The following is a 16,008-nucleotide window of genomic DNA, read 5'->3' as shown; positions in this document are numbered from 1 at the left end:
CGCACTTTTATGCAAACTTACTACGCTCGTTTTTGTTGCTGTCAATTTCACAGATTAATGCGCACACATTTCAACGCCAAAGTCGGCAGCAACATTTATTATTGACAATGGCCAAAAGTTTGGCCATTCGCTTTGCTTTTTGGCCAACATCGTTCTTTTGGCCAGACGGCGAAGCGACAAAAATTGATTTACAGTATAGATATTTTAATCATCCAAGCTCTCTTGCCATTTAGTTCTTAGTTACATGCAGCTACACACTGCCATTCCAAAAACCAAATTTATGGGCCATGTCGAAGGACGAGCCCTCTGCTCCAAGCCAAATTTATGGCCTCGCATTGGGAGGTGGGTGGTGGGTTGTTGTTAAGGGGGCGTGGCAGCCTGTTGAGCAAGTATTTCGGTGTTATTTCTATGCGAATAAGAAGCTTTTCCGGTGGCCTTCGGCCTGTTTACTTTAGGAGTTGTATTTCGCGTGGTCGCAAAAAGGAAAAAAATTCAATTTAAGCTTCCTACCCCGGAACTAATAACTCTTCAAAAACTTGAAAACAATTAATTGGTTGTGGGAATTATTGAAAAAATCAGTATCAGTTCAAGCTCTATTCAGTTTCTCGTTTAATGACATTCAACTGAAAATCAACAATGGTATATTATTTTGTGGAAGCAATTAAAAGTATTTCTCTTATCATTTTGCGGCTGAACAACTCTTGCGGCATTGCACTTTTTGCTTTTTCAGGAGCTATCGGCAAAACCACAATGATTTTGTGAGAAAAAAGGCTCGACCATTGCAGTTTGTGGTTAGAACTTGATAATGAAAACTTTTAAAAATTGTATTTTTATTTTCGGACCGCTAGTTAGCTATAAAATGAGTTCTGCTTCCCGGCAAAATCACAGTTCTCCAACAGGCTTCGTTGAGTGAAGTTAAACGTGTAGTTGAAAGTGTAGTTCCATAGCGAAAACCATGACGAACACGGATCTGAAAGCCTTGGAACTCCTGTTCCAGCGACCCCTGGAGCCGGCATTCACCACCCGTGACTCCGGAAAAACTGTGTTGGAACTGCCCGATTCCTTCTATACGGATCGCTATCGCAATGACACCGAGGAGGTGGGCAATCGTTTCTCCAAGGACGTGGATCTGAAGATCCCAATTCAGGAGTTGAGCAACGTTCCCAGTCTAGAGTTCACCAAAAAGATTGGTCTCAAGAATCAATTTTCGCTGTTCAACAATCGCCATCGGGATATCGCCAGTGAGTTGATCACCCTCTTCATGGGTGCTCCCAATCTCAGACAATTCGTGTCGCTTTGCGTTTACACCAAGTAAGTACTTGTACTAAAATAAATATATGTATTATATATTATATTATTCTTTTAGGGATCGTGTGAATCCTGTGTTGTTCCAATACGCCTACGCCGTAGCTGTTGCCCATCGCCCGGATACGCGTGAAGTGCCCCTTACCAACATTTCCCAGATCTTTCCGAGCAACTTTGTAGAACCTTCCGCCTTCCGGGTTCGTTCAAGTCCTTCTATATTTGACCAATCTAAGTTCTTAATGGTGTATTTATAAATTTGACCACAGGATGCCCGTCAGGAAGCTTCTGTCATTGGAGAGAGCGGCGCTCGTGTCCATGTGGACATTCCGCAAAACTACACGGCCTCGGATCGCGAGGATGAGCAGCGCCTGGCGTACTTCCGTGAGGACATCGGTGTGAACAGCCATCACTGGCACTGGCACTTGGTCTACCCGACCACCGGACCCACGGAGGTGGTCAACAAGGATCGTCGTGGCGAGCTCTTCTACTACATGCACCACCAGATCCTCGCGCGCTACAATGTGGAGCGCTTCTGCAACAATCTGAAGAAGGTGCAGCCGCTGAACAACCTGCGTGTGGAGGTTCCCGAGGGCTACTTCCCCAAGATCCTGTCCAGCACGAATAACCGCACCTATCCCGCCCGAGTGACCAACCAAAAGCTGAGGGACGTGGACCGCCATGATGGGCGTGTGGAGATCTCCGACGTGGAGCGCTGGCGTGATCGCGTGCTGGCTGCCATTGATCAAGGATACGTTGAAGATGTGAGTTAGGCCAGTTTGGAATATTCAGTATAGGTCATAGAAAGCATTAAACATTTTCATTTGATAATCCGTAGACTTCTGGCAATCGTATACCATTGGACGAGGTTCGTGGCATCGATATCCTGGGCAACATGATTGAGGCAACGCCAGTCCTATCCATCAACTATAATTTCTATGGCAATCTGCACAACGAGGGACACAACATAATCTCCTTTGCCCACGATCCCGATTACCGTCACTTGGAGGAGTTCGGTGTGATGGGCGATGTGACCACGGCCATGAGGGATCCAATCTTCTACAGGTGGCACGGATTCATCGACACGGTGTTCAACAAGTTCAAGACCCGCCTGAACCCGTACAATGCCGGTGAGCTTAACTTCGATGGTATTACTGTGGACTACATTGAGGCCAAGATTGGCAAGTCCAATACCAAGGCCAACACCCTTTTGACCTACTGGCAGAAGTCGAGTGCCGACTTGGCAGCTGGTCTGGACTTTGGACCATCGGCCGATGGCAACATATTCGCCTCGTTCACCCATCTCCAGAACGCTCCCTTCACCTACACCTTCAATGTGACCAATAATGGAGCCAGACGGACGGGTACTTGCCGTATCTTTATCTGCCCCAAGGTGGATGAGCGTAATCAGGCTTTGAATCTGGAGGAGCAGCGACTGTTGGCCATCGAAATGGACAAGTTCACAGTTGATTGTGAGTAATAACAGAATTTATTAATTTTTGTATTTTATATTTTTGTATTTAAAAAGTGTTTCTTACACTTTTCCATTCTGTCATCCTTCTACGATCTATTAACATTCTTTAATTAATCCCCAGTGGTGCCTGGTGAGAACACCATCCGCCGCCAGTCGACAGAGTCCTCGGTGGCCATTCCCTTCGAGCGCTCATTCCGCCCGGTTGGAGCGGACTATCAGCCCAAGGCCGCCGATGAGTTGGCACGCTTCAAGTTTTGCGGATGTGGGTGGCCACAGCATCTCCTGCTGCCCAAGGGCAATGCCCAGGGAATGCTCTTCGACCTGTTCGTCATGATTTCCGATTACTCGCAGGACTCCGTTGAGCAGCCCAAAACGTGAGTGCTATAAACCCAATTTCCCATCATCAGCTGACATTCTCCTTGTCGCCCATTAGACCCAATGATGCCTGCAGCACGGCGTACTCGTTCTGTGGTCTGAAGGACAAATTGTATCCTGACAGACGCACCATGGGCTATCCCTTCGATAGACGTCTGCCCAATGCCAATCTCACCGAATTGGTCGGTGCCTTTGGCAACATGGCCAAGACCGATTTGAGGATTGTCTTCAATGATCGCGTGATTGACAAGGCCTAGATGATTGCTTCAACTAACAGAGCTCAATTTGAGAATCGATGGAAACGGACTTGAAAACGGAAAACTCTTGGAATCATACCCTTTTTGCTAATAACTTATAATTAACCAAACTTGTGCGCGTTTATGTGGTGTTTTATCGTTTTTAGTTACCCTCTACAAAAATAAATGTAATATTTGCAGGCAGTAATAGAAGCGAGTATTGAAACCTATTGAATGCAGTGGGGAGATAGCTTTAGCCAAGGAACTTTTAGTTAGCTTATAATGTATCTAATAGTCCCAATTTACCACCCGGGGAGACCAAAGAATTTTACAGATTTTTATTTATTACTTTTTCAAAGCAAAAGAGAGATTACTCGTTTTCGTTGGCCTCAAGCGAGTCAGCCATGGATATGATAAATATTTACTGATATAAGAAATCCTCGTCTAGGAATATTCGCATGCCAAATATTTGCTTAGCATTATTGAATATTATTTATGGCAAAGGAATACAGATACACAGCCGCAGAAGGGCGTTTATTTGTCATAGACAGACACGCCCACATCTGGGCGAACTAATCCTATTAGACTTCAAAGCGCCTTGCTCGACAAACTTTGCGATTGCCCATGTCCAGGAGGCCTTGGCGTTCCACCCACCCGCCAAGTATTGAGGAAAAATAGAAAAACATCCTGGCAAAACAGCCAACAAAACCGCTGCACGTGTTGCGTTTATTAATTTTTGGCTTTTACCGAGTCGACGGCCTTAATTAAACATCCACTAGATGTGGATAAAGTTCAAGACTTTGGATTAGCGCAGCACAACAGCTGTCTCAAACAAATTGATTTTTAATAGATTTTTATGACTGCCTTATCTAGCGCCACATGACGTATACGTGATGAAATTGAGTTTCCGCCTGCAATCATCAGGAGAGGCAAGGCATGTGCAATCTCTAATTGGGTTGATTTGCAGAAAGAAATGTAGGGAAAAGTTTCAACTCATGATTATGTACCTGCAGAGCACGCGTATGTCTAAAATACACACATATTCAAATCAAAATCGAAATGAAACTGATGGCAACAAAATAAAACGGCTACATTTTATATATTATCTGCCGCAAAAACGAGTTCAATGCGCCCAAACAAAAAAATTGGGGGCTAATGTTGACAAGACACGGCCACGCAATTTAATCTCTTTTGTTGCCTGGAACAGGACTTTTTTTCATTTTTATTTCTTTTCAAAGTTGCATATTTTATGACCGTATTTTGTGTGTACTGCAACTGGTGTAAACTTTCAGCAGAATTCAAATTAAATTACAGCAGAACGGACAATTTGCGGAGAAGGCGTTTTGGCTTTGAGAGGATTTAAGTAAATATCCCCAAGGAAAGTAAATACACGTTTGAGCGTTATAAAAGGTTATTATGGTCGAAACGAAAGGCAAACGAGAGGGGGGTAGGGGGTTTCGACTGGCCCACAGCTTTTTTATCACTTCTCCCTTTTTTTCAATCATTAGATCCTGGCCACAGGACATTCCCGCTCACTTTCCTTGCATTTATTTATGCGGCTAAATTGTAGAAAAATTAAAAAAATAGACAAAAATACGGAGCAAGGCAAAAAGTTGCCGAGTCCCTTTAATTTATTTTCGTAGCTGCGGGGCAAGAAATTTTGGTGTTCTTCCCTCTTTTTCTTCTGTGGCAAAGCCACCAAAAAGCCGCCACTTAGGCATAACTTTGGCTTTAGCTTTGGGTCGTTTTTCCCATATGCTGTTTTTGGGGGAGGACTTTTAGCTGTTTGCCATTAATGTAGCTGAGTTTGCTTCGTTTTGGTTTAAGGGTTTGAAAAAATATTTGCCCGGTTACTTGGCATATTAGCATAATTTTTTAGCACCCAACACACATGTGTGTAATAATTGTAAATAATGGGTTTGAAAAGAGTTTGGTGCTGATTAGGGTAACAAATGTTACAAATGTTAGAAACGTTTGTAGTAAGCCAATGGGCCAATGCGAATTTAAACACATTTTTGTACACTGCAGTCGATCTGCGCAATTGATTGCTTAATTTCTGTGAAATTTGCATTCAATCAAATGTGAAGCCCATTAAAAAGTCAATCAGACGTGAATGCAAAGCAGCCAAACAAATTGACGTAGAAGGCTATTGTGTAAACCGACCTTGCAACAATGCACTTTCTACTGCAAAATATATACACACACAAATGTCCGATCTGTTGAATTATAATCTGCAATATATAAACATCACTTGGCCTGACTGAAAGTAACAATAAGAACAAATATTTTTTTAGAAAAAAAATTATTCACTATCTATAATAAAAGCTAGTACATTTTGATAGTGTATTCAAATTTTTCAATAAAAGGCTCATAAAAATCGATCTATGGATATGTTAGATACCATGTTTACCACATAAGGCATTTTTTTCTTCGACGCAAATGTAATCATATTTGTTGATGGTATTTTTGTCCCCTGTACACATAAACAATGGAATGGGGACCGAGTCCAATAATGCCTGCCTTGTGCCAATAAAATAATAAATGAAATAATGCAGCTGGTCTGGACAAGAACAAGACCAGTCACTGGATGATAATCATATAATATAAATACGTTACAGGAAAGTCAAACTAAATGTAGATTTGGAAAATTTTACAGTCATTTTACTCGTGATGTAAAGAAATTAAAACTTAACATGTATATATGCAAAACCACTTTAAACTGTATTAAAATTGTTAGTTGAGAGATTGTAAAATAGCGTAAATAGCGGAATTAAATGCAATTTAACATTTTTTTTTAATCCAACATGGAATCTAACATATTGGCCTGCGCTGTGTCTGGAACAAGCATATGGATATGTTTGCCTTGCCTGGGCTGACATGCATGAAATTCGATATTGATTTAGACCTGGGCTCGCTATCCGCGAATAACGCAGCCCAACCACAATGCGAATGACAAAGCACTGTCAAGTGTGTACTTCCAGTATAATAGTACATCATCATTATTGGCATTTTCTCCATCGGATTCGATGCCAAGCGTCCTGGGTCCTGGATCCTGAGTCCTGGAGCATGCTAATTGTTTGCAATTATGCTTTGAGTCAGATTCACTCCGTAATGGAAATGAAATTGGTAGCAAGAAATCACAGGAGCGGCAGCACTTGAATGCATTAAAATGTGGAAATGCTGCCTCGCATTTTCCCGCAGTTTTCAATGGGAATTAGGTTAACCGCGGGAAATTCATGTTTAATTGAAACGCCATAAGGTTTCCCACCATATTTAGATAATTGGAAAACCGCAGCAGGACGTGAATGTTATTTCACAATTAATTGTCATCTTCTAAAGTAGATCATATCAATAAAAAACCAATTTAATATATTTTCAACACAATGAATAATTGAATTTTTTTAAATTTTATAAAATTTTACTTCTTTTGATTATTATTTCAACCGCCTTTTATGATTATGGACTGTTAATTTGCTATTTACTCTGAGAAATGTTTATTTGCCACGCGCTGAGACGTCGACATTTACTTTTGGCTGGTAATACTAATATTTAAATTAATTGCCAAATGTTTACACTTGGTTCAGCGACTTCGACAGTTCATCAGAAGAAGAGCGGTGTTAATCTGTTAATATCTGCCGTTTTGTTTATGGCCCCATTGCCATTGGCTTAAACAAATCACTTTTATCTGTCCCTTTTTTCTTTTTCTTTTTTTTTTTTGCCCAAATTCGGATTTTGGTACAAAAATCGACAGCTGTGTTATTTTAGCATCCAATGCGATTCGCTGGGAATTTATGTTTTATGCACAAACACACACGAGGAGTAAATAAACAAGCAGCTTGCAGCTTTGTTTGTTTTCCCAACAAAAAAATTAACGCAAATAGCAACTTAGCGATAAAGTGCTGCTAAAAGCTATTAACTATGATGTCAGACAGCCATATGTACCGCCTATCTCAAAGGCACTGGGAGAAATGGATTTAAATTTTACATATATGAAGTATAGTCATCATCAACAATACTGGTTTATATATCAACAGCATTGAAGAGAAATTAAAAATTATATTTTTTTTATATATTTTTATTTCTTTAAATGTAGCTTAACTTTGTTTTTTTCAGTGTCGTTTTGTTTGGGGAATTTCTTTTTACATCCCATCTGATCACGACCATAACTGTGTCGGAACTTGAACTTGGCAAGGGTATTAGTCTTAGTCATTAGTATTAGTCTTCTATATTCAGTCAAACATACAATAATTATTCACAGATGTATAGCAATAAGTTTATGGCCATTGTTCTATAAACAATGTGATAATTCAAAGATGCTAAATATGGTAAGTGGGGCAATAACCTATGGAAATTTCTCATTTTTAATTTGAATTAAAATAGAAACCTAACAAAACTATATTTTACAGCAAATTAAACTTGTTCCCTTCAATTTGTTAAATATAAAACTATTCGTTTCCTTGCACCTTGATATTTTCCCCAGTTGGCCAAAGGAACTCGCTTAGAATTGCGGCTTCCCTTAGGCATTTTGGGGCTTTGTCGTGGGCATAATGTGCATAGAAATGCGATTCAAGGTAGGGACAGACAACAATTATTCTTATTCGCATTGCGAGTGTGGGCGGCGCACATGGGAAATGCTCTTGGGAAATGGGAAAACAAAACGGAAGGCTGCGTCGCCAGCATCTGCCTGCATTATAAAGTTTGAACGGAAAAGCGGAGGAAAGTGAATATTTTAATTTCGCCAGAGTGCAGCTCACACACACACACACACATAGAGACGCAATCAAATAATTTAAGCCATGACATTGTTTTCACAACGAAGTGAACTTATGCTTAAGTAGAAGCTTGTGGCGTATTTTTCTTGCCTTAATTGTCAGTCTAATAGAAAACCGATGCAAAATTGGGAAAAACATATTTATTTTGAATTTGAAAGCACACAATTCTGGCTGCCAACTCAGTTGACTTTTTGTTAAGTATCCAGATGATGAACAAATACAAATACTCTTTGGATTTCAAATTTTCATGGTAACTTAGTGACAGTCATGGCCAGCAGACTAGGTCGCCAGGCGAGAAGAATAAGTCTTCCTATTGGCTCAAAGCTTTTCAAAGCAAAAGATACTATTTCAGCCTCAGTGCTATGAACCACTTAGTCCAGGAATCAACAGCTTGGAGGAATTAATCAAAGCATAAATTCATATGCCTGCTATAACCGAAATTCCGAGTTATCAAATTACGTGTGTTTTCCTGTAAATCCAGTGTTGTCCTATTATTATGTGGAGTGTAAGGCGTGGCATCGCCTCGGCGACCGCTGAAGGTCTTCGAAAGTTTTCCCCCAATCTGGGAGAGTACTCCAATCAACTTCAATCATGGTATCCACCAGTTTCGCATTCAACCAACTTTGTGAAGAACCTTGAAGCAACGAGCAAGTGTAGAAACTATCTGAGAATAACAGACGAACCCGAACTACCAAATTTGGCAAATATTTCTGAGCAGGTGTCCCGTGGTTCTCATACAATACCTGTTGGCTCGACCAAGCTTAGAAGATCGGTTTTAGACGATCCGCCAAAGAAATTTTGGCAAAAAAACGATTCGGAAAAATACCACCGAACTTTGATGGATTTAAAAACCAACAACTCAGCAAGCAAATCAAACAGCACAATTAATGGATCTTATAAGCCCGAAGGACATTTACTAAGCTTAACGGAGCCTAATAGCCATAAAAGTAGTAATACTCCAAAGAATTCCACAAAAAATATTTTTAGAAAAATAGTAGTGCCGAATATCCTTAAATTCAATAATCCGATCTTAAAAATGCCAGCAACAAGGAGTGTTCATAGCAATTCTATCAATATGATAAATACACCAAAATTTCTGACGAACAACATCTTCCAAAATAGTTCTTATGAATCAACTAAGCAAATCGGGCATGAAATTAATATTCCTCCCCATAGCTTAACGGGCCATAGTAAATCTCATATCAATTCCAGACAGTCCCAGAAAAGGAGAAATTTCCAGAAAAATTCTAAGTATTTTAGAAAGTTTGCTGGCATTAAGAAATTTAAAAACAAAAATGATCTTCAAAAAACCACTTCATATGGTTCTTCAACGGAACTGAAAACTGAGACTAAGAATTATTCAGAAAGGTTCCACCCCCAAAAACAATCTCGAAAGAAGTTTCGAAAGAGTACTGATGAAAAACTTAAGACTAGAACCCTTAAGATTAGAAAATCGGCGAAAACTAATATTAAAAATCGAAAATCTAGCTCTCGTTTCTCGATGGATTCACAAGACGTTAGTAACACAAAGGCTAGAGGCCAAGTTTACACCGTGCCTAAGCCTAAAGATGCGAATGCATCTCAACTTCCAGATCAGTCCAAAAACGAAATTAGCTTGGAGCACAGCAACATCACACAATTTGATCGAGAATCCTCCACGACGTGGGTATCTAAATTGGATAAGAGCTTTGTTAGTTCTGGCCCCACCGATCTCTATGATTTTAGGCCCCTTGATATACATTCTTACTTAAAGTTCTTCGAATCCTCGCATTCCATTCCGCCATATACAAAAGTACCTTGGCCGACACCTGTTAAGCCCGTGAAAAGAAGTGCAAGGAGTAAAGAAAAGAAAGTAGTTCTACATCTTGCACCGAGAAAACCAATTAAAAAGAAATACTGTACAACTGGCTTGTGTAAGAGACCATCCTGTTTTGCGAGACCATATAAATACCACCTGTTTCGGTTTGAAATCTGTCGGAGAAAACGCAAAGCTCCTGTGAAAGCTGTGTCCTGTCAGACAGAAGTCAACCGAAACAGATGTGAATTATGTGAGTTCAGTCGACCAAAGAGCGATCCCGATGAACCATTCATGATTGAGATGAAGAAGCGTCAGAATCGTGAGCAGTTGAAGCAGTACTATCTAAAAATGGCTGCCAGGGAAAAGATATCCCGTACGGAAACACTTTTCGATAAAGAACCGGATCTGAAGCCCACAGAACCTACGTCCAAATCCTTTTCTAAATCTAGGACTACTTGCAATAATGTTGGCAAGATGCGCCACGAATTGAAGCAATGTTTAGTTACGTTGAACCTTTGTGGTCGTCTTGTCGAAGATTGGTTGCAATTGTCCAGATGCAAGAGGAGAAACTAAGCTGGTTTGGATGCCGAACTGAATTGGAGTAGTGCCGTCGAATCATTTTAATGTATGATGTATTTAGTATGTTTTTACTATCGGACACGGTGTTCCTACTGATGATTCTGAATAAATGTAGTGTGTTACTTTATGTACTTTTCACTTGTAAGACAATCGAGGTCGGGTAACTCTCCAAAATGGTTTGCTTTTTATATGTAACAATGATGAATTTAATAAAGAATTTCCTAAATCTAAGTTGCCTTGGCAGAACTGTTTACCTCCAGAAAGTAAACACTAGTATATTCTGCCAATTAAAGTCAAGAAAAATCAATGAAATGGGCGCCCTAACGAGCACATCAAATTGTCAAGCAAGTATGCCAAATTATTTATTAGTCATTTAAAAATCCTACATAAAAATCTATCCTTAAAATTGTTAGTGCATAAAATTAGTGCCTCGACATGTCGCTGAACATATGGAAGAGCACCCGTTTGCTGGATCGAAATTGTCTACGTGGCAAGATCCAGGGACTGTCGCCCCTTCTACGGACTATGGACTGGCCACCCAATAGGGATTCGGTTTTCCGGGCCACTTGGAGCTACTATGCTAGCGGCTGTCAAGAGCGACTGACTGACATTCGCAGGCGCATCGAACAGAACGCTAGAATTGTGGCTCCAATTAAAGAGCCAATTACTAAACTTCCAGTGGACTTAAAGATGTCCTTTAACGAAAACCAATTGCCGCCAGGAATAGATTTGGATGAGCACATTTATCAGGAACTGGTGTCCTGTTTCCGGAACGCAAAGAGCACTGAATCAAAAAAGAAAAAAGAAACATCGGCCAAGCGTTCGAAAGTTCAAAAGTATTTCGATATGGGCAAGTTTTCCACCCCAGAGAAATGGATTGCTTGGAAACGTCAAGAACTGCAAGTTGGTCAAATGCTACAGAATTCTTTCGATCCTTATTTGAGAGCGGAAATGCACAAGAAGCTACAACATCTACAAAAACTCACCAAACTACGACCCCTAGTAGTGCTTCCAAATCAGGAAGAAAATATTAACAAACACAAAGTATCATTGACTAAGAAAAGAAAGTCCCGACAAAAGTCCACGAATTCATTAAAAGCTGAAAGCGAATCAAGAAAAAATAGCACACAAATTGCAGATACCTATAAAACTTATAAGAATCCCGGTAAAAACTCGAAGATACAACATTTGCGCATAGGAAGTATTAAATCGGAACATAGTAAGCAATCTTCCAGGAAATCGACAACTAGTACGATATTAGCATTCCATCCAAGTCTAGAAAGTATCGCAAGTACACGACAATCTACCAGATTTTTTCGTCCCTATGTCAAAAGACCAGTAAAATCAAACCATAGTAGTAGTGATGAAGATGTTTTATATGCAGTCGATGATCTAGGAGAATCCCCACTGTTGAAAGATATTACTACGACGTCGGTAGCATCGGAAAAACATCAAAAGTCAAAAAATTTGAAATTACCAATGAAAATTAAAAAACCTAAGCTTATAAAGCAACGAAAACATGCAGAAAAAACGAAAAGCAAAAATCCTAAAATTCATAAGAACTCAAAACATCCGAAATCGTTAAGTTACTATTCTTTTAAGACCGACAGCGAATCGGTTTCCAAGAACGTATCATTTTCGGAAAGCAAAACATCGCAATCTAAACAACGAATATTACGCAAAAAATTAATATTAAGAAAATCGAAATCAGAGGGGACCATTGAAGAGGACGAGCAACCTGTGGACCTAAGACAGAGTTTCGCTTCCAAAAGTATGTCACAATTTTTGAGTAACTATCCAACGTCAAGATCGATTGAATACCTTGCGCAAATCGCGAAAGGTCCGTCATCAAACAATCTTGTCTTGAATTTAAAGAATAAATTCAACGAATCGGTTGTGTCACTGTACAGAGGTCAAATGACTAACTCGGATAATGGTAGTGAAATTCAAGATATCCATAGAAGCTTTATTCTTAGTGGCGATCATCATGGCTGGACCTTCCTTGGCAAAAAAATGGCCTTCGTTCCGCCAACTTCCTATAGCACCTATAGCAGGGCTAAGCTAAAAAGACGAGACCCAAATGAACCGGCGGAGAAGAATGTCGAAACGGATGGACCCGATAAATCGCCACTAAACTCTATTGCCAATGTTGTAGGTAACAAGACAAGTCCAAGAACTACAAAGGAACAAGAAGGAACACGGATGCAATCGAAAACTGTTTCTGTGGATGAAATGCTTGCGTCTGTGGAAGCGAAACCTTTACTAATTTCCGATCTAGTATCAGACTTTATGCTGTCTTATGGCTCTAGTATGGGTTTTTTTGAAACAAATCCGGATTTATTTAAAAGCAATCAATATGAAGCTAATACTACTAATGTGAAAGAAGTGCCCAAGAAGTGCCCTCAAAAGAGAAAGGTAAAGAAAGTTAAGGACGTGAAAAAGAAGCCATCGCAGCACTTTAAGAAGACCTGCTCCTTATGCAAGTGTGTTAGAAGAAAACGTTCCGAATTGCAGCCTTATATGCTGCAGATGCAGAAGAGACGTCAGCGATTGGAACTGAAATCCTACTATATCCAGAGGATATCGAAATGTCAAGAATTTCTAAAGCACGACCCGAAGGAAACCTGCACCCGCGATGGCTTAGCTATATGTTATGAGACCCTCAATCTTTGTCAGCAGATCGTGGATCAGAAGTTATCAAAAAGATCATGAGGCTAAATTCTAAAACATATGATACAAACAAAAAGATACAAACTTATTAGATGTATTTTTTGTGATTTGAAATAAATGTCTGTCGATGAAACAGGGAGTCTCTGTAGATTATCCAATACTACCAGTTGCATCTAGCTCCTTTTTTATTTGCCCCAATATTCGCCCAATAAAATAAACTACCCAGTAAAAATGATGCATTTAAAATACGCATAGCTGCCAATTACCCAGTGTCATACCATTTGTAAGCAGTTCATTTCCTAGACTTTTACGCGACCCCTAAAAATCGCACTCATGTGGCATAAAGTTTTTCAATATTAGCATTTTCCCTATACAACAGTTGCGACTGCATCCTCTTCCGCGAAATTTATTCCATTGCTGAGTAAAAATAATATAGTCCCATAAAAATCAGTTTTTTACACCCAAGCCCAATTCCCATCCCATTCGCATAAATGTCAATGCCAACGCCAACTAAAAATCCGTCCGTTGAATTTTGGAACCCACGCAGGCTGAACCTCCCCTTTTTCGAGTGCAACTACAAAAAAAGGGGCGGAAAAAAAAGAAAAGGAAGAACAAAATCAAAGTGAAAAACAACAAAACTCGGTCGAGGATTTTAGATAGTAAAAACTTTTATATGGTGTTTTTATTTTTGGTTGAAATGCGGGCTGCCTCAAGTAGTTTCTTCTAGATTATTAATTTTAATGCCAATTTACTACGACACGTTGAATGCAGTAAAATTGTATATTTATGTGCACGCCTCTCGAGGCAAGTGAACTTAAATTATTCTCTATTCTTTAACGAGTAACATTTGGGAATATTTCTTTTAAATGTTCAAATTTTAATACTAGAAGAATAAATGGCTTTTTTGAGCTCTTAAATTTAACAAAACAGCCTGGCTAAACAAGTTTATTTTTTGTACATGCCACGATTTTTTATTTATATGAACTTTAATTTCCCAAGCCATTTAATTAAACTGTTGGACTGAAGCTACTGACAAAAGCAAATCCCAATTTTTAAAGTAGAATTAAAATGTTATTGCGGCTTATGTGAAGCACAAGGATGAATGTTTCTTCAACTACTTTCCAGAAGGATTTATAGTTAGAAATCACAAACATGGCTGATAGTGATTTAATCAGTTCACTGCAGCTTAAGACTTTTTCCTTTTCCCTTTTAAATGATTCATTCATTAATTATCAAGCGTAGCGGAGTGGTGGTAAGTCATTTAAACGCCGAGCGCCGCAAAGTATGCAACGCTGGAATGCAAACACGTGCAGGTGGGGACAGGTGTGTCAAGGTGCTAGAACGCGTTGGAGGAGCAGCTGATGCGACTGATGCCCCGGGCAGTGGAACACCGTTAAAGGCCAAACAATCCGGACGAAGGATGTGCAGGAAATTTAAATGAGAGCGGAAAAAAGCGTAGAAGGAAACGTGCGATGTTTATTGCTTACTGCTCGGCGGTGGCCTCATAATTGCCACTAAGTGGCTTAACTTATTTAAACCAATTATGTGAGTCAGGGAAATTCCGTTTAATTGCAAACCGAAATGCGATTTAAAGAAGTGAATTGCAGGCAAAAATAATTGGAAAATTTTCTAATTGGCTCGGCATGGCAAGTTAACAAGCTCCTTCATCAGCTAATTAAACTTTTTAGATTAAACCCAAGCGGAAGTTGTAGTTTCTTCAGTTCACAAAGTTGAACAGTTTGCACAAGGACTAAAATGCTTGCAACTTATGGCCGAAATCTTCTTAAGCAGGTTTGTAATTTACGCTTCGCGGAGTGCAAAGATGAAGTTTTCAACTTCAGAGAATGTTAAGTCAAATCTGAGCATGTAGACGGAAAGATGAATTATCTTTAACCAAGTTTGGACGGATTTAAAATTCCGGCTTATCGCTTCCTTGACTCCATACAATTTGTTAACTTGAATGACAAACTTAAAAATTGATTTTTTATGCGGAAACTTGATGTAACAATCTCATTTGCATCAAATTTCTAAGGAATTTCCTATTAATTGTGCTATAAGTTATACTCTCGTTGAGAACAAAGTTCAAGGCTGTTAGGTCCAACAAAGAGGTTTATTTGTTCTTTATTTTCCGGGATGTTATCGCATGTACTTTCACAAGCGTTCAACCAAAAAGCTTTTGTTTTGAGCGGAATATATATATTCCCTATATATTTACATACACATACATATATTTACACATCAATTTGCGTTCGCTTCAATACCTTTTAGCTATCAGTACACCACATTAAACCAAAATTCAGTTTTGTTCCTGCCAAATCCCGAAATTCGGCGAATCAAATCGCTTTATTGGAAAATGCAAACGAAAATCCGTTCGCCACGCATGTTAACATAATTATGGATCGCGCTCACTGGGGCCCAATCAATCATACGCAGCGTGAGCCGCCTGACATTATCGTTCGGCCAGACACGATAATAATATTGGAATCCTTTGAAATGCAAATCAGGCGAATCATCCGCAGATTCGTAAACACATGTACTTACCTTTTTCTGGAGGAGCGGGTGATTTTTTTCCAGCCTCCTTGTCGATTGCCGATGATTGTTTGCTGGTTGCCTGTTGCCGCTTGTTTTATGCTGTTCTCAAATCAATTCAACAGAACTTTATTTGCACGAAATTCCCCACAAAAAAATAGAAGAGAAAACAACAGTCAGTGAGTGGAGAAAAGCCACAGGAAAATGCGTAAACGTAACGAAATTCGTAGAAAAGCACGTGTCAAACAAAAATTTGAATTGAAAATATGTTTT

At 39.6% G+C, this 16,008-nt stretch overlaps 4 protein-coding genes across 6 annotated transcripts in view; 3 read left to right on the top strand and 1 right to left on the bottom strand.

Moving 5' to 3' along the window:
• Window positions 1-16,008, bottom strand: part of LOC6735026 (potassium voltage-gated channel subfamily H member 8) — a 52,912-nt gene that overhangs the window by 35,726 nt on the left and 1,178 nt on the right. For all 3 annotated transcript variants that reach the window (XM_016168368.3, XM_016168365.3, XM_016168370.3), the window contains exon 2: window positions 15,748-15,862. The gene's annotated coding sequence lies outside the window, so the exon portion shown is untranslated. The remainder of the gene's footprint in view (window positions 1-15,747; window positions 15,863-16,008) is intronic.
• Window positions 864-3,595, top strand: LOC6735023 (phenoloxidase 2). The gene is made up of 6 exons (XM_002081968.4): window positions 864-1,311; window positions 1,367-1,502; window positions 1,572-2,066; window positions 2,141-2,774; window positions 2,898-3,150; window positions 3,210-3,595. Exons 1-6 carry the CDS (start codon window positions 956-958, stop codon window positions 3,406-3,408), a joined length of 2,073 nt encoding a protein of 690 aa, XP_002082004.1. The 5' UTR covers window positions 864-955; the 3' UTR covers window positions 3,409-3,595.
• LOC6735022 lies at window positions 8,559-10,663 on the top strand. The gene has a single exon (XM_002081967.4). The coding sequence runs from the start codon at window positions 8,656-8,658 to the stop codon at window positions 10,528-10,530; it is 1,875 nt and encodes a 624-aa protein (XP_002082003.1). The 5' UTR covers window positions 8,559-8,655; the 3' UTR covers window positions 10,531-10,663.
• Window positions 10,742-13,259, top strand: LOC6735021. The gene is made up of 2 exons (XM_016181670.3): window positions 10,742-10,884; window positions 10,950-13,259. The coding sequence occupies exon 2, from the start codon at window positions 10,972-10,974 to the stop codon at window positions 13,246-13,248; it is 2,277 nt and encodes a 758-aa protein (XP_016028303.1). The 5' UTR covers window positions 10,742-10,884; window positions 10,950-10,971; the 3' UTR covers window positions 13,249-13,259.

Source organism: Drosophila simulans, chromosome 2R (assembly GCF_016746395.2).
Source record: "Drosophila simulans strain w501 chromosome 2R, Prin_Dsim_3.1, whole genome shotgun sequence".
NCBI classification, from domain to species: Eukaryota; Metazoa; Arthropoda; class Insecta; order Diptera; family Drosophilidae; genus Drosophila; species Drosophila simulans.
This window is presented reverse-complemented; position numbering and strand designations above follow the sequence as displayed.